At 55.6% G+C, this 18,251-nt stretch overlaps 1 protein-coding gene across 1 annotated transcript in view; it reads right to left on the bottom strand.

Annotated features, from left to right (window-relative positions):
- LOC140429922 (ADAMTS-like protein 1) overlaps positions 1 to 18,251 on the bottom strand; it is a 489,170-nt gene that overhangs the window by 39,877 nt on the left and 431,042 nt on the right. The window contains exons 20-21 of the mRNA XM_072517517.1: positions 11,612 to 11,739; positions 8,223 to 8,351 (exon numbers count right to left, since the gene is read on the bottom strand). Coding sequence (XP_072373618.1) covers positions 8,223 to 8,351; positions 11,612 to 11,739 — 257 coding nt within the window. The remainder of the gene's footprint in view (positions 1 to 8,222; positions 8,352 to 11,611; positions 11,740 to 18,251) is intronic.

Genomic DNA, 18,251 nt, shown 5'->3' with positions numbered 1-18,251 from the left:
TGAGGAAGGAGCAGCGCTCCGAAAGCTAGTGACATCGAAACAAACCTGTTGGACTTTAACCTGGTGTAAAACTTCTTACTGAACTACAATCCAGACCACAGAGAAACATGGAATTCAGTAACATTCGGTTTAACATTATAAAATGCATTTGTTGTCCATGTTGCAGTGGTGATCAAACCAACCCTGGAAGTGATTTCTAACATTTGTTGTCAAGGCATCAAAAATAGACTGGTTTGTGTCAGGTGTATTTACAGAAACTGCTCCTCCCACCATCCCTTCATGTATTAGTAGATGGAGGGAGGAGGTGACATGAATTCACAGCAGCTCTGAGCATCTGGAATTCAACAACATCTGGCTGCAATGTGTGTTGAATTAAAATCAATTCATGGAGTTTCCAAAGAGCCAAATTCCTGCTTAATGGAAAAGAGGGCAGAAGGAGGAAACACACGATTAATGTGCCCCCTCTTGCAGAGTATCTGGAGACACAAGCAACTACCACCAGTCAGGCACAGGCCCAATGGGTGGGATTATCTGCGTCCTCCCTGGGGTGTGTTTTTCAGCGATGGGGACAGCCTGCTATTGGCCAGGGGTGAGATTGCTGGTGGATGCTCGCATTTGTAATCAGAGTTGTGGTAAAGCAGATTTACAAGTAAATTGATTGTTTTTTTAAATTTTGCATTAGGAGATATATTAAATTGTTTTTCACCTGAAAGGAGAGGCAATGGGAAAACCTGAAAGACTTTTATATGTTGGAAACAATGAGCTCAAAGAAGTACTGAGGAGAATGGAATTGAAGACGAAAGGAAAAAGGGTATTTAAGGAACGATGTTGAGCTGAGTGGTGGCTGAGGGGGACATCCTGGGAACAGCCCTGTGTCAAGTCCGTTTCCATCACAAATGGCTCCAGCAGAGGGCAGCAAAGTCTTTGCAAAAAAAGTTTACAAGTTTTATCATGTCTCAAGCTCCAAGCAGCCAATCAGAGAGCGAGGTAACGGGGCGATGGGCAGGGGTCCTGAGGCACAAACACCTGCCCAAAGTTCCCAAACTTTAAACTCGCAATTCACTGATTCCCTGTCTGGGATCTTCCAAAGATTCAGAGGCTTCGGATACTCAGACCTTACCCGGGGGTGGGGGGGGGTCACTCTCAGTCCGGGGGGGGGCACTCTCAGTCCGGGGGGGGGTCACTCTCAGTCCGGGGGGGGGTCACTCTCAGTCCGGGAGGGGTCACTCTCAGTCCGGGGGGGGGGGGGGTCACTCTCAGTCCGGGGGGGGGTCACTCTCAGTCCGGGAGGGGTCACTCTCAGTCCGGGGGGTCACTCTCAGTCCGGGGGGTGTCACTCTCAGTCCGGGGGGGGGGGTCACTCTCAGTCCGGGGCTGTGTCACTCTCAGTCCGGGGGGGGTCACTCTCAGTCCGGGGGAGGGTCACTCTCAGTCCAGGGGGGGCACTCTCAGTCCGGGGGGTGTCACTCTCAGTCCGGGGGGGGGGTCACTCTCAGTCCGGGGGTGTGTCACTCTCAGTCCGGGGGGGGTCACTCTCAGTCCGGGGGAGGGTCACTCTCAGTCCAGGGGGGGCACTCTCAGTCCGGGGGGGGGTCACTCTCAGTCCGGGGGGGGGTCACTCTCAGTCCGGGGGGGGTCACTTTCAGTCCGGGGGGGGTTCACTCTCAGTCCAGGGGGGGGTCACTCACAGTCCAGAGGGGGTCACTCTCAGTCTGGGGTGGTGTCACTCTCAGTCCGGGGGGGGTCACTCTCAGTCGGGGGGGGGGTCACTCTCAGTCCGGGGGGGGTCACTCTCAGTCCGGGGGGGGTCACTTTCAGTCCGGGGGGGGTTCACTCTCAGTCCAGGGGGGGTCACTCACAGTCCAGAGGGGGTCACTCTCAGTCTGGGGTGGTGTCACTCTCAGTCCGGGGGGGGTCACTCTCAGTCGGGGGGGGGGGTCACTCTCAGTCCGGGGGGGGGTCACTCTCAGTCCGGGGGGCGGGCCACTCTCAGTCCGGGGGGGGGTCACTCTCAGTCCGGGGGGGGTCACTCTCAGTCCGGGGGGGGTCACTCTCAGTCTGGGGGGGGTCACTCTCAGTCCAGGGGGAGGGTCACTCTCAGTCCGGGGGGGGTCACTCTCAGTCCGGGGGGGGTCACTCTCAGTCCAGGGGGGGTCACTCTCAGTCCGGGGGGGGGTCACTCTCAGTCCGGAGTGGGTCACTCTCAGTCCGGAGGGGGGTCACTCTCAGTCCGGAGGGGGTCACTCTCAGTCCGGGGGGGTCACTCTCAGTCTGGGGGGGGGGTCACTCTCAGTCTGGGGGGTGGGGTCACTCTCAGTCCGGAGGGGGTGACTCTCAGTCCGGGGGGGTCACTCTCAGTCCGGGGGGGGTCACTCTCAGTCCGGGAGGTGGTCACTCTCAGTCCGGGAGGTGGTCACTCTCAGTCCAGGGGGGGGGTCACTCTCCGGGGCGGGGGGGGGTCACTCTCAGTCCGAGCGGTGGGGGGTCTCTCTCAGTCCGGGCGGGGGGGGTCACTCACAGTCCGGGACAGGGGGGGTCACTCTCAGTCCGGGCGGGGTCACTCTCAGTCCGGGACAGGGGGGGGTTCACTCTCAGTCCAGAGGGGGGGGGTCACTCTCAGTCTGGGGGGGGTCACTCTCCGGGGCAGATGGGGGTCACTCTCAGTCCGGGCGGGGGGGGGGTCACTCTCAGTCCGGGCGGGGGGGTGTCTCTCTCAGTCCAGGCGGGGGGGTCACTCTCAGTCCTGGACAGGGGGGGGGTCACTCTCAGTCCGGGCGGGGGGGGTCACTCTCAGTCCGGGCAGGGGGGGGGTCACTCTCAGTCCGGGGCAGGGGGGGGTTCACTCTCAGTCCGGGGCAGGGGGGGGTCACTCTCAGTCCGGGCATGGGGGGTCACCTCAGTCCGGGCCGGGGGGGGTCACTCTCAGTCCAGAGGGGGTCACTCTCAGTCTGGGGGGGTGACTCTCAGTCCGGAGGGGGTCACTCTCAGTCCGGGCAGGGGGGGTCACTCTCAGTCCGGAGGGGGGGTCACTCTCCGGGGCGGAGGGGGGTCACTCTCAGTCCGTGGGGGGTCACTCTCAGTCCGGAGGGGGGGTCACTCTCAGTCCGGGGGATCACTCTCAGGCCGCGGGGGTCACTCTCAGTCCGGGGCGGGTCACTCTCAGTCCGGGCGGGGGGGGGTCACTCTCAGTCCGGGGCAGAGGGGTGTTCACTCTCAGTCCGAGGCAGAGGGGGGGTCACTCTCAGTCCGAGGCTGGGGAGGGTCTCTCTCAGTCCGGGGCAGAGGGGGTGTCTCTCTCAGTCCGAGGCAGGGGGGGGGTCACTCTCAGTCCGGGCCAGGGGGGGGTCACTCTCAGTCCGGGCAGGGGGGGGTCACTCTCAGTCCGGGCAGGGGGGGGGAGTCACTCTCAGTCCGTGCAGGGGGGGGGATCACTCTCAGTCCGGCGCGGGGGGGGGTGTCACTCTCAGTCCGGGCGGGGGGGGGGTCACTCTCAGTCCGGGGCAGGGGGGGGTCACTCTCAGTCCGGGCAGGGGGGGGTCACTCTCAGTCCGGGCAGGGGGGGGTCACTCTCAGTCCGGGCAGGGGGGGACTCACTCTCAGTCCGGGCCGGGGTGGTCACTCTCATTCCAGGCAGGGGGGGGACTCACTCTCAGTCCGGGCAGGGGGGTGGTCACTCTCATTCCAGGCAGGGGGGGACTCACTCTCAGTCCGGGCAGGGGGGTGGTCACTCTCAGTCCGGGCAGGGGGTGGGGGTCACTCTCAGTCCGGGCAGGGGGGGGGGTCACTCTCAGTCCGGGCAGGGGGGTGGTCACTCTCAGTCCGGGCAGGGTGGGGGGACTCACTCTCAGTCCGGGCAGGGGGGGGTCACTCTCAGTCCGGGCAGGGAGGGGTCACTCTCAGTCCGGGCAGGGGGGGGGGACTCTCAGTCCGGGCAGGGGGGGGGGGGGGACTCACTCTCAGTCCGGGCAGGGGGGGGAACTCACTCTCAGTCCGGACAGGGGGGGGGGGGGACTCACTCTCAGTCCGGGCAGGGGGGGGTGGTCACTCTCAGTCCGGGCAGGGGGACGACTCACTCTCAGTCCGGGCAGGGGGGGGGACGACTCACTCTCAGTCCGGGCAGGGGGGGTGGTCACTCTCAGTCCGGGCAGGGGACGACTCACTCTCAGTTCGGGCGGGGGGGGGGGTCACGCTCAGTCCGGGCAGGGGGACGACTCACTCTCAGTCCGGGCAGGGGGGGGGGATGACTCACTCTCAGTCCGGGGCAGGGTGGGGGGTCACTCTCAGTCCAGGCAGGGGGGGGGTCACTCTCAGTCCGGGGGGGGGGGTCACTCTCAGTCCGGGGCAGGGGGACGACTCACTCTCAGTCCGGGCAGGGGGGGGGTCACTCTCAGTCCAGGCAGGGGGGGGTCACTCTCAGTCCGGGCGGGGCGGGGGGTCACTCTCAGTCCGGGCAGGGGGGGGTCACTCTCAGTCCGGGCAGGGGGGGGTGGTCACTCTCAGTCCGGGCAGGGGGACGACTCACTCTCAGTCCGGGCAGGGGGGGGGACGACTCACTCTCAGTCCGGGCAGGGGGGGGTGGTCACTCTCAGTCCGGGCAGGGGACGACTCACTCTCAGTCCGGGCGGGGGGGGGGGGGTCACGCTCAGTCCGGGCAGGGGGACGACTCACTCTCAGTCCGGGCAGGGGGGGGGGATGACTCACTCTCAGTCCGGGGCAGGGTGGGGGGTCACTCTCAGTCCAGGCAGGGGGGGGGGTCACTCTCAGTCCGGGGGGGAGGGGTCACTCTCAGTCCGGGGCAGGGGGACGACTCACTCTCAGTCCGGGCAGGGGGGGGGTCACTCTCAGTCCAGGCAGGGGGGGGTCACTCTCAGTCCGGGCGGGGCGGGGGGTCACTCTCAGTCCGGGCAGGGGGGGGTCACTCTCAGTCCGGGCGGGGGGGGGGGTCACTCTCAGTCCGGGCAGGGGGGGTCACTCTCAGTCCGGGCAGGGGGGGGGTCACTCTCAGTCCGGGCCAGGGGGGGGTCACTCTCAGTCCGGGCAGGGGGGGGTCACTCTCAGTCCGGGCAGGGGGGGGGAGTCACTCTCAGTCCGTGCAGGGGGGGGGATCACTCTCAGTCCGGCGCGGGGGGGGGGTGTCACTCTCAGTCCGGGCAGGGGGGGGGTCACTCTCAGTCCGGGGCAGGGGGGGGTCACTCTCAGTCCGGGCAGGGGGGGGTCACTCTCAGTCCGGGCAGGGGGGGGTCACTCTCAATCCGGGCAGGGGGTGACTCACTCTCAGTCCGGGCCGGGGTGGTCACTCTCATTCCAGGCAGGGGGGGACTCACTCTCAGTCCGGGCAGGGGGGTGGTCACTCTCATTCCAGGCAGGGGGGGACTCACTCTCAGTCCGGGCAGGGGGGTGGTCACTCTCAGTCCGGGCAGGGGGTGGGGGTCACTCTCAGTCCGGGCAGGGGGGGGGGTCACTCTCAGTCCGGGCAGGGGGGTGGTCACTCTCAGTCCGGGCAGGGTGGGGGGACTCACTCTCAGTCCGGGCAGGGGGGGGTCACTCTCAGTCCGGGCAGGGAGGGGTCACTCTCAGTCCGGGCAGGGGGGGGGGACTCTCAGTCCGGGCAGGGGTGGGGGGGGGGACTCACTCTCAGTCCGGGCAGGGGGGGGAACTCACTCTCAGTCCGGACAGGGGGGGGGGGGGACTCACTCTCAGTCCGGGCAGGGGGGGGTGGTCACTCTCAGTCCGGGCAGGGGGACGACTCACTCTCAGTCCGGGCAGGGAGGGGGACGACTCACTCTCAGTCCGGGCAGGGGGGGGTGGTCACTCTCAGTCCGGGCAGGGGACGACTCACTCTCAGTCCGGGCGGGGGGGGGGGGGTCACGCTCAGTCCGGGCAGGGGGACGACTCACTCTCAGTCCGGGCAGGGGGGGGGGATGACTCACTCTCAGTCCGGGGCAGGGTGGGGGGTCACTCTCAGTCCAGGCAGGGGGGGGGTCACTCTCAGTCCGGGGGGGGGGGTCACTCTCAGTCCGGGGCAGGGGGACGACTCACTCTCAGTCCAGGCAGGGGGGGGGTCACTCTCAGTCCAGGCAGGGGGGGGTCACTCTCAGTCCGGGCGGGGCGGGGGGTCACTCTCAGTCCGGGCAGAGGGGGGTCACTCTCAGTCCGGGCGGGGGGGGGGGTCACTCTCAGTCCGGGCGGGGGGGGGGTCACTCTCAGTCCGGGCAGGGGGGGGTCACTCTCAGTCCGGGCAGGGGGGGGGGGTCACTCTCAGTCCTGGGAGATATGGACGGTCACTCCTATTTGCAATATTAATGCACAAACTGTTTTTGAGCCAATTATGAAGATATTAAACCTGATGAAATATGACCTTGTGCACAACCGGTAACGACATTATCGCCGTGAGTCCTGTCTGGCCTGAGTTTGTGTATTGGATTCTTTCTTTTACAGATAACTTTATTGCAGTGTTAATATAAACCTACTTGTAACACTAATAAAGATTATTATTATCCCAGTCGATGTTATAACGGGACAGGAAGATCCCAGATTATTATTATCCTAGTCGATGTTATAACGGGACAGGAAGATCCCAGATTATTATTATCCCAGTCGATGTTATAACGGGACAGGAAGATCTCAGATGGAAACCTGGCTCAAAAAACCCGAACATTTTATCAAACTTGGAGACTGCTTGATAACTTGAAAATAAATAATTGCTTTCTGGAATGAATTCCAACCTGCTGTTTTGGAAAGGAAAAGCATCCACACCAGGTCTGAGTGCCGTGTGCTGGGCCACACCTTGGAAAAGAGGGGTATGGGTTGATGGGATCTTGTTATTAAATTGGAACAGTTAAATGGGGGAATTTATTAAGGGTGATACATAGATTACTGTAGCTGTGTGGGGTACTTATGTTTGTAGTTTTGATTAAAAGTGCTGAAGGCCTCTGTTGAACACCTGAAAGGTCAGGGTTAGGGTTAGGCAGGGGCTTGTGCTCATCGTAATCAAAATCAGTGAACAGTTATAGGTCAGGTGAACTCCATGATATACTTTGGAGTTTTCTGTGGAGGCCAAATCACTGATAGGTTCTTGATGAATAAGGGGATCAGGGCTATGGGGAGAAGGCAGGAGAATGGGGATGAGAAAAATAATCAGCCATGATTGAATGGCGGAGCAGACTCGATGGGCCGAGTGGCCTAATTCTGCTCCTATGTCTTATGGTTTTAAAAACTGGCCCAGAAGACAACAGGTTAGTGTCTATTCGAATGATGCTGGCTTCTTTCTTGGCGAAACCACATGATCTAACCTCATGATACTGCAGCACAACCAGGAACTTTTTTCCTCCCAATCTTTGGTATCATCATAGATCAGGAAAAACTTCAGGATAGGTTCTGGGATAGCAGCTGAGATACTCCGAGTGGAGTGAAATAATTAAGTATGCACCATGATGCAACTTTGACAGGAAGCTCAGTGTTCCTCAGTAAGAGCTTCCTGTGTTTCAGAGAATATTGTTAGTCATTTTGCCACAACAGCAGTCAGTCAGTGTTCTATTTGTGTCTCCTTACTGAGCAATGTCACTGAAATGGATCTTGTCTGAGATACCACGGAGGCAGCATGATCTGTCGACTCTGGTGAAAGATATTCCTCTAGCCAATCCTCTCCTTAGCACAGATCCTCCGCCAGTTCTTCTTGTTTGCATGTATATTGGCACTCCCACAGTCAACACCCTGGTCAGGGTTCCCTTACTGAAGGACAGGAAGTAAAAGAGTTCCCCGACTAAAACTGCTCAAAGGCAGCTTTCAGAATCCTTTCTTGGTGGCACAGCTGAGAATACGTTTTTCTAACAAATTCAGCAAAAAACAACTTCAAAGCTTCTGCACCGGACCTGGTTTGAGAATCAGTGTGTATCTGTACACTTTGTTACAAGCATACAAGTGCTATCCTGATGTGAAACACAGAACTGCAACAATTTCCTCATGTAGAAATCTCAGAATTTTGTTGACTAATTCTATTTCACCACTTTCCAAAGGAATATTTTACTACATAGCGAGGCAGGATCACTTTAGCTGGAGGGCTACGAATGGATTTCTTGACTAAACTGGGGTAATTTTGTGTAATGTACAATTCATGCGAAATCTCTGCCCCTCAAAACACTAAAATGCGTAAAACAATTGTAGAGAATGATTTGTTCAATTGTTGTTTGAAACAATGTGCATTAATTTAAAGACGGTCTTACCAGTGACTTGGCACAGGATGGTGATATTGGCCATCAACCTCGCTTTCACAACACTTCCCACATCCACCCTGACCGATGTTGAATTAAAGTTTACCAAGTCATGTTTGGACACTCTCATTGCTGGCTTCCCTACAGAAAACAAAACAGATGGCTCGTTACGTAATCATTAAATATTGAGGAAACTTCAAATAATAAACCATAATTTCCAAACAAAACATGGAATTTAGTGCAGGTAACACCACTTATATTAATAATTGTAGTTTCTAGAATTCCATAAGAATCACTGAATCTCTACAGTGCAGAAGGAGGCCATTTGTACCGTCGAATCTGCACCATCCCTCTGAACGTACAACCTACCTAGACCCACTCCCTCGCTCTATCCCCATAACCCCACCTAACCTGTACATCCCTGGACACCAAGGGGCAATTTGTCATAGCCAATCCACCTAACTTGCACAATTTAGGACTATGGGAGGAAACCCATGCAAACACGGGGAGAAAGTGCAAACTCTGCACAGGTAGTCACCCGAGCCGGGAATCGAACCCAGGTCCCTAGTGCTGGGAGTTATGGTGCTAACCATTGTGCAGCTTCGGGCTCAATTGACCCAACAACTGAGATCATTACTCAGTTAGAGTAATACTTCTGCCCAGTTAGAAAGCGATAAGTTGTCAATAAACAGGTAAAACAATCACTTCAGGAAACCACGTCTAAACTAAACTAAATTTCTTCTGTCCAGTTCACAATGTATATTCAAGGATTCATCATAGGGAGGGTGCTATTACCAGGGGTAAGGAAAGCGGATTATTCCACCATCGCTAATTTGGATAATGCCCCACACTTGGTGGAAATAGTCTTGGAGAAGGGGCCGATTTGAAGACCAGCTTGGCGGGTGATGTGGGATTGTTAGCAGATTCAAGCATTTGTGAAAAGAGATGTGGAATTATTGATGAATATATGATGCACAATAATAACAGGGAGATTTCTCCCTCAATGGTTTAGGAAGCTCTAAAGGCAGTAGTGCAGTGGGGGGGGGGGGGGGGGGGTTTGCGGGGGGGGATGATCTCATACAAGGCATAGATGCATAAGGAGGTAAGGGAAGAGCAACAATGACTAGTGGACAAAATTTGGGAGGTGGATGAGGACTCTGCGGAATAACCCACACCAGAGTTATTGATCAGCAGGAAGGAGCTTCAAATTAAGTTTAATTTGTTATTGACTAGGAAAGCGGTACGCCAGTTAAGATGGGCTAGTGTGGCGGAGTATGAATATGGGGACAAAGCTAGTCAGATGTAGGCAAGGCAACTTGGGTGTCAGGTGGTCTCGAAGGAGATTAAACAGGTCTGGGTTGAAACAGGAAGATTGGTGTCAGGTGAATAAGGTGTTCAAGAAATTTTATAGAAATTTGTATCGATCAGAGTCCCCAGGGAATGGGTGGAATGTGCAAAATATAGGGCTAGACTGAAGGGGCCCATCGGTGCCGAGGAAATCCATATTGCACCGGGCATGATGCAGACGGGTAAGGCAGCGGGATCCATATTGCACCGGGCATGATGCAGACGGGTAAGGCAGCGGGATCCATATTGCACCGGGCATGATGCAGACGGGTAAGGCAGCAGGATCCATATTGCATCGGGCATGATGCAGACGGGTAAGGCAGCGGGATCCATATTGCATCGGGCATGATGCAGACGGGTAAGGCAGCGGCATCCATATTGCACCGGGCATGATGCAGACGGGTAAGGCAGCGGGATCCATATTGCACCGGGCATGATGCAGACGGGTAAGGCAGCGGGATCCATATTGCACCGGGCATGATGCAGACGGGTAAGGCAGCGGCATCCATATTGCATCGGGCATGATGCAGACGGGTAAGGCAGCGGGATCCATATTGCACCGGGCATGATGCAGACGGGTAAGGCAGCGGGATCCATATTGCACCGGGCATGATGCAGACGGGTAAGGCAGCGGCATCCATATTGCATCGGGCATGATGCAGACGGGTAAGGCAGCGGGATCCATATTGCACCGGGCATGATGCAGACGGGTAAGGCAGCGGGATCCATATTGCACCGGGCATGATGCAGACGGGTAAGGCAGCGGGATCAGATGGTTTCCTGGTGGAATTTTATCAGAAATTTATGGATAAATTGGTACCACTACTGGTAATGAAGGTTTGTGCAGTGAAAAGGTGCAGTGAAAAGTGGGGTATCCCAGAGACAATGAATCAAGCTTCAATTTCACTATTGTTGAAAAAAGATAAAGATCCGATGGAGTGTGGGTCATATCGACTGATATCATTTTAAAAAATGTATATTTTTATTAAAGTTTTACATTTTTACACTGTACGTTCGTGATAGATGAGACAGTTACAGTTTACAACTTGTTCTTTTTCTATATCGCCCCCCCCCCCTCCATACCCCTCTTTCTCCCCCCCCCCCCCCGCCTTCTTTCACTGTTTCAGGATCTTTTCCTGGGCCCTTTACTTCACTGTGGGGGGTTGTTCAGTGTTTATCTGTGGACAGTGCCCTCCTTCACCCTTCCCCCTCCCCGTTGCTTGTCCCCCTCCCACACCTTCCTCTCTCCTCTTCCCACCCTGTTGTCAGCCTGCGTTTGAGGATTCTCTTCCATGTGGCCTTGTGTTGGACCCTCGACCGATATCATTACTAAATGTGGACGTTAAGATATTGACAAAGGTATTGGCTCTCAGATTAGAGAATTAAACTTGAAGGTGAATTAAACACGAGGTTGACACTAATACAATTGAAGGTAGTTCAGAGAACACATTTGATGAGGTCGAGAATGGGCCGCATGTTCAAACGGGTTGAGTACATTTGTGAAAGGTGTGGGAGGGAGCCGGCCAATCATGTACACAGGTTTTGGTCGTGCCTGAAATTGAGGAAATTCTGGAACACCTTCTTTAGCACCTTGTTGCCAATGTTACAGTTGGATCTAGAACCCAGTCCCCTGGGAGCTATATTTAGGGTATCAGACTTGCTGGAGTTCCAGACAGGGGGAGCAAGGGGGCAGGTCCTATTGGGTTGGAGGTCAGTTTCTCCACCCTGTGCCTCAATATGGCTGGGAGATTTAATGGAGTTTCTGAGCCTAGAGAAGGTTGAATTTAGTTTAAGAGGGAATGAGGAGTGGTTTCATAAAAGATGGCGTCCGTTCCTACCTCACTTTAAGGAATTAACCTCAACCAGCAGCTAAAAGGAGGGGAATAGTTAGTTAATTAATGAATTGTTTTTAGGTCGAGGAAAGGATTGTTAAATGTTAATTAAATATGTATTTTATGTATAAGAAACATTTTGAAAAAGCCAATAAAATTCTTTATTAAAAATAGGAAACATTGTTGGAGAGATAGATCTGATTAATTATAATTATAGCAAACCTGTTATGGCAACTTTGGAGGACAAGGAATCGAAGCCAGCAGGACTCGTAGCGGTGCATGTGTAGATTCCCACATCAGATTCATTTGGCACAAGTATTTGCAAAGCCTTATCTGGAAGAATTTCAATCCTGCAAAAGGAAAATAAACAATCAAAGGAACATAGGAATTAGGAGAAGTCGGCAATTCAGCCCTTCGAGCCCGCTCCGCCATTCAATCAGATCCTGGCTGATCGCTTCCTGGTCTCAAATCCACCTCCCCGCCTGTTCCCCAAATCCCTTTAACCCATGTTAAAAAATCAGAAATCGGGAGATTCGGCCTGACGAAATGTGCACACAGCTCATACTCTGATCAGTACGAATACAAAACCACCCACAATAAATTCAGTGTCTGAGGTAAATCATAGAATTTACAGTGCAGAAGGAGGCCATTCGGCCCATCATGTCTGCTCTTGGAACGAGCACCCTACCCAAGACCACACCTCCACCTTATCCCCATAACCCAGTAACCCCACCCACACTAAGGGCAATTTATCATGGCCAATCCGCCTAACCTGCACATCTTTGGACTGTGGGAGGAAACCGGAGCACCTGCAGGAAACCCACGCAGACACGAGGAGGACGTGCAGACTCCGCACAGACAGTGACCCAAGCCAGAATCGAACCTGGGACCCTGGAGCTGTGAAGCAATTGTGCTATCCACAATGCTACCGTGCTGCCCTTTTTTTTTTAGGGACTCTTGCTGAGGTACACCTTCAAGTTAGGGTGAGCACACGGACGTATGCAAATTTCCCCCGCAACAGCCAATCAGCAGCTTGGCTCTACTGCTCTCTGCTGGATGCTTGTCTTCACTTGAACAGCTAGGGACTCTTGCTGAGGTACACCTTCAAGTTAGGGTGAGCTCATGGACGTATGCAAATGTCCCCCGCAACAGCCAACCAGCAGCTCCACTCTACTGCCCTCTGGTGTATTTGTTTTTACCAGAAATAGTTCATCCTTTCTAAACTTCTTACATTACAGTGTAATCTTTTAATAATTACAATAGGCTTTGAGCCAGAATGTATCTTTGTTTCTTTCATGTTTTCACTCATACCTGGGGAGGTGTTGGAAGAGTTAGGAGGCCGTTTATCAACCAATGCCACCTGGGGGGTAGTGGCAGTGACGGTCAGTGTGGGCAGCTTGACTAGGTCGACCAGCGTCCAATATCGGAAGAAGACCAACGCTGTCCATCGAGCTGCTAGGGTAAGTTACCACTTCTCTCCTGGCATCAGTTCCGCCTGCTACCCCTTAAATTCCCAACCTCCAAACAAATGACTGGCTGGCACCTCGCACCCTGCCCACATATGCTCTACGTGCTAATTCCTCAGCACCCACCAGCAAACCGCTTCATGTCCAGTTCCGGTGCCCACACATGCCACCTGCTATAGACCTCCCCCCCTCACCCCGAGTCATCAAGCGCACTGCTCACAAAACACTTTCTTTGTCCCCAAAGGAGAAGATAGCCCATAATAAGTGGGAAAGGGCCAAGACGGGGTGCGGAGTACCAGAGATAAGAGTCCACACTCCCCCTATGAGGAATAGGCCTTGGCGATCACGGGATTGGATTTCAGCAAAGCCTTTGACAAGGTTCCCCACATGGGAGATTATAAAGAAGGCAAATGCACATGGAATACAGGGGAACCTGATAAGGTGGATTCAAAGCTGGCTGAGCTGTAGGAGACAGAGGGTGATGAAAGGCGGCTGCGTTAGTGACTGGGAGCCAGTGTCCAGTGACGTACCGCAGGGATCCGTGCTCGGTCCCCTATTTTAAAAAAATAATTAATTTCCGGGATGTGGGGGTCGCTGGCCAGACCAGCATTTACTGTCCATCCCTAGTTGCCCTTCAGAAGGTGGGGGTGAGCTGCCTTCTTGAACCGCTGCAGTCCCCGGAGGTGTAGGTACACCCACTGTGCTGTTAGGGAGGGAGTTCCGGGATGTTACTCCAGCGATGCTATCCCCATTGTTCGTCATTTATAGATGATAATGTGGGGGGGGGGGGGGGGGGTCAGTAAGTTTGTGGATGACACACAGATTGGCCGGGTGGTTAACAGTGAGGTTGAGAGTCTTGGGTTACAGGAAGATATAAACGGGACGGTCAAATAGGCAGAAATGTGGCAGATGGAATTTAACCCTGAAAAGTGTGATACACTTTGGAGGGAGTAATGTGACAAGGAAATATTCAATGAATGGCACCACACTGGGCAGTCCTCAGGAACAAAGGGACCTTGGCGTGTTTGTAAATAGATCTCTGAAGGCAGACGGGCAGGTTAATAGGGAGGTGAAAAAGGGCATATGAGACACTTGCCTTTATCAATCGAGCACAGTAAGAAGTCTTACAACAAGAAGTCTATGAACCTTCACCTGAGGAAGGAGCAGCGCTCCGAAAGCTAGTGATTTGAAACAAACCTGTTGGACTTTAACCTGGTGTTGTAAGACTTCGTACTGTGCTCACCCCAGTCCAACACCGGCATCTCCACACCATGGCTTTGTCAATCGGGGCATTGATTACAAAAGCAGGGAGGTCATGTTGGAGTTGTATAAAACTTTGGTGAGGCCACAGCTGGAGCACTGTGTGCAATTCTGGTCGCCACATTATAGGAAGGATGTGATTGCACTGGAGGGGGAGCAGAGGCGATTCACCAGGATGTTACCTGGGATTGAACATTTAAGTTATGAAGAGGGGTTGGATAGGCTTGGGTTGTTTTCTCTGGAGCAGAGAGGACTGAGGGGCGAGCTGATCAAGGTGGACAAGATTATGAGGGGCGTGGACAGGGTGGATAGGGAACAGCTGTTCTCCTTAGTTGAAGGGTCAGTTTGAGGAAAACCTTTTTACCCAGAGGGTGGTGAGGGTCTGGAACGCGCTGCCTGGGAGGGGGGTAGAGGCGGGTTGCCTCACATCCTTTAAAAAGTATCTGGATGAGCACTCGGCCGTCATAACATTCAAGGCTATGGACCAAGTGCTGGCCAATGGGATTAGGTAGACAGGTCAGTTGTTTTTCACATGTCAGTGCAGACTCGATGGGCCGAAGGGCCTCTTCTGCACTGTTATTCTGTGATTCTGATTGCCCGGGGAGAGAGCAGTCACCGATAGTGAAGTTGACCCAGGCCGCAGAGGTGAGGGTCCACTGCCCCTTCACCCAGATGACCCGTCTCAAGTGAATTGTTCATGTCAGACAAAATGATCCTTCCCTCCCACTGACCACATGTCCATTCTCTCGCAGGATCTCCATCTGATGGGACCGGGCCAGCCGGAGTCATTCTCCTCCCCCCCCCCCACCCCATTCTCCCCTTGCCATCCTGAGACCACCTCGGAGGAGAGCTTAGAGGAGACCACCATTCAGGCATCACAGCTTTTACCCCCACCTTTCAGCACCACAGAGACTTACACCTTGGTGGGTGACATTAGTGGTCAGGCTTCTGGGGCACAATCTGATGAGCACTGCACAGTTGCTGATGTACATCAGGTGGAGGTAGGAACCCCCTGGCAAGATCCAGCAGTCGGAGGGCTGCTGGACCCCAGGACCCAGCTGGGTCCCAGTCAGAGTCAGCCTCTGGACAAGGTTCTCCCAGAGGTGATGCAGATGTTAGGAAACGGCCGTGAGATTCAAGAGGGGATGTCAGCGACTTTCCAACGAGTGCAGGAGAAGGTGCGGACAATGCTTGGCACCGAAGGCAACGCTGCTAAGGTGGCGACCGCAGTGGAAAGCCTCGAGCATGAGGTCAGCAGTATATGATGACCATGGCTGAGGGCCTCAGCATCATGTCTCAGTCACTGAAGGACGTGTCCCAGACGCAGGTGGACGTTGCCGAGGCTCTACAGAGCGTGGCCCAGTCACCGAGGAACATTGGTGACGGTGTTAACACCATGGTGCAGACAATGGGGAGGTGCCAGGACTGGCAGAGCCTGATAACGGACAGGCCTCCGGAGCTCACTCCAGCTGCCCCTGCATCTCATGGAGGACTGGAGGCCAACCCTGGGCCTGCCATCAAGGAAATGGTGGTTTCCGAATCCCCCCTCCTGACACTGGCACATCGCACGGGCCGCGGGCAGAACAGGGTGGCACAGCGACTCCTGTGGCACCGATAAGTTGGCCGAGATCCTTTGGTTCAGGCCCTCGAGAGGACATCCCCCAAGGGCATCAAAGGCCATAGGCTGCCCCCACCTCTGCTGTGAACCCTGGGGACACACCTGCATACCTAGACGTAGCAGCAGACCATGTAAGATAAAGACGAAAGAGGAGCATTGTGCGGACACTGGAGGGGAGGGGTGTGCAGTGAGGGGGCACTATCTGTCGCACGGGGAAATGGCAAATGTTCACAATCTTCACCGTGGGCCTGCCCGCACCCCCACCCCGTTATCCTCTGCTCCACAGGCACAGTGCTCGAGGATCAAACCCTGGACAGGGTTTGGGTGTGACGCGCTGTAAGCAGAGAGACAGGAGTCAGATTTTGGCAGAAACTGAGGAGCACCAGAGCTTTGCTTACAGGAAACCCGCTGTCAGTGCCGACATAGGCCCATCACCCTGGCGTGACATGGGTGGGGGAGAGAGGGGAATGGGGTGGTGAGCTGATGGGCAAAGCCTCATCCTATGAGAATTGGGTGAGGATGAGGGCCCCCCTGGCCCTCCGGGCATGTTCTGGACCCTCGCTGCCACCTATCCTCTGGCTCCTCCTGTGGGTCCTCACTGGCATCATCCTCCATCCCTCCTGGCCACCTCCTCAAGACGAGACCATGTGTCCCACCTCCCCCACCCTTACGTGGCCCGGCTTCTCTCAGAGTGCCATCCAGCGAGCCAGTTGTGCTGGAGAACCTCGCTCTACACACTCCCCCCCCCCCCCCGGCCACAGCAGGAGCGCCCAGACCCCGGACCCCCGCCGGAGAGACGGTGCTCAGGTGCCCTCCCCAATCCACACACTACCCTCGTGTCGTGAGCATATCGCCAGTACTGAAGCCCAGCTGAGAGCGTTAGATTATTGGCTCCTGCCTCTGGTGCTGATGCTCCCAGAGTTCAGGCAAATGTTCAGCCTTCAAAGTTTAATTGAAATGAGATGCAATCATCATCTGAGACACGGCACCTGTACCCACGAGAACCGACTTGAGAATATTTTGTTTATTAAACAGTCAACAGTAACAGAGATTTGAAAATCAGCTATGCAACATTCCACATCCCACACTAACTATTAAACAACAAGGAAACGTCACTGCTCCATATTGGTACCAATACAAAGCTATATATCAGCTCATTTCCACAAACCAAACTCACGGTATCACCCCTTGCAGATTCCTCAACAGAATCCTAAACCTGGGAATGTGTTATTATATCCAGAACTGTTCTGTCCATCAATGTGCGACTTGTTCCCCGTATCAGAGCCATTCTCCTTCCAGGAGCCACAGCTGTGCAGGCCCCTCCCACACGGCCCAATCTCACCGCAACCAAATCTGACATCCCACAGGTGCTCAAGGTGCAGTTGAACATTCTTGACTTCCAGCATGTTTAACCCGCGGTGACGAGCCAGTTACACACAGCACTCACCACACCAAAGGCATCAGCAATCTGCAGAAGCATTTCTTCAACGGCATCATCAGGTGGCCCATTTGGATCAATGTCACGCACCAGATCCCACAGCTTCTTCTTGCTTCAATCCGGATTGCCTTCTGGACTCATATGTCCCCCTGAGCCCAGTGTTGCAGGACTCAGGTATCTCAGAAAAAATGTCATTCTTTCTGGCTACAGCAACAGCAGCCTCCAGGCATCTGCATCCACCAGCAGGAGCAACCAGCAAACACAACCTGCAGCTGGGAAGTGCTTTCACAACTAGCAAGGCCAATTCCTTATTAACAACAGTCTTCAGCTGTGAGGATAGAGGCTGCTCACAGTCAAAGGGAGTTAAAGGGCGGGATTGTGTGGGAATCGGCAGGGCGGGCAACTCCGGCGGCGAGGAGTGGCGTGAACCACTCCAGCGTCGGGCCGCCCAAAAGGTGCGGAATCCTCCGCACCTTCAGGGGCTAGGCCGGCGCTGGGGTGGTTTGCACTCCGCCGGCCGGTGGGGAAGGGGCTTGGTGCCATGCCATCCTGCGCTGAAGGGCCTCCGCCAGCCGGCGTGAGTTGGCGCATGCGCACGAGCGCCAGCGTGTGCTGGTGTCATCCCAGCGCTTGCGCAGGAGGGGTTCATCTCCGCGTCGGCCAACGCGGAGGAATAGAGTGTCCCCACGGCACAGGCCCGCCCGTGGATCGGTGGGCCCCGATTGTGGGCCAGGCCACCGTGGGAGCAGCTCCCGGGGCCAGATCCCCCCGCGCCCCCCCCAGGACCCCGGAGGCCGCCCGCGCCGCCAGGTCCCGCCGGTCAGGACCTACTCTAATTCACACCGGCGGGACCGACTGAAAAACGGGCAGCCACTCGGCCCATCGCGGGCCGGAGAATCGCCGGGGGGGGGGGGGGCGCTACCAGCGGCCGCTGACCGGAGCGGCGCCCGCCCCCGCCAAATCCCCAGCGCCGGAGAATTCGGCAGCCGGCGGAGGCGGGATTCACACCGCCCCCCGGCGATTCTCTGACCCGGTGGGGGGTCGGAGAATCCCGCCCAAAGTGTCCTTCAGCATTGAAGC

This window comes from Scyliorhinus torazame, chromosome 9 (genome assembly GCF_047496885.1).
Source record: "Scyliorhinus torazame isolate Kashiwa2021f chromosome 9, sScyTor2.1, whole genome shotgun sequence".
Lineage (NCBI taxonomy): Eukaryota > Metazoa > Chordata > Chondrichthyes > Carcharhiniformes > Scyliorhinidae > Scyliorhinus > Scyliorhinus torazame.
This window is presented reverse-complemented; position numbering and strand designations above follow the sequence as displayed.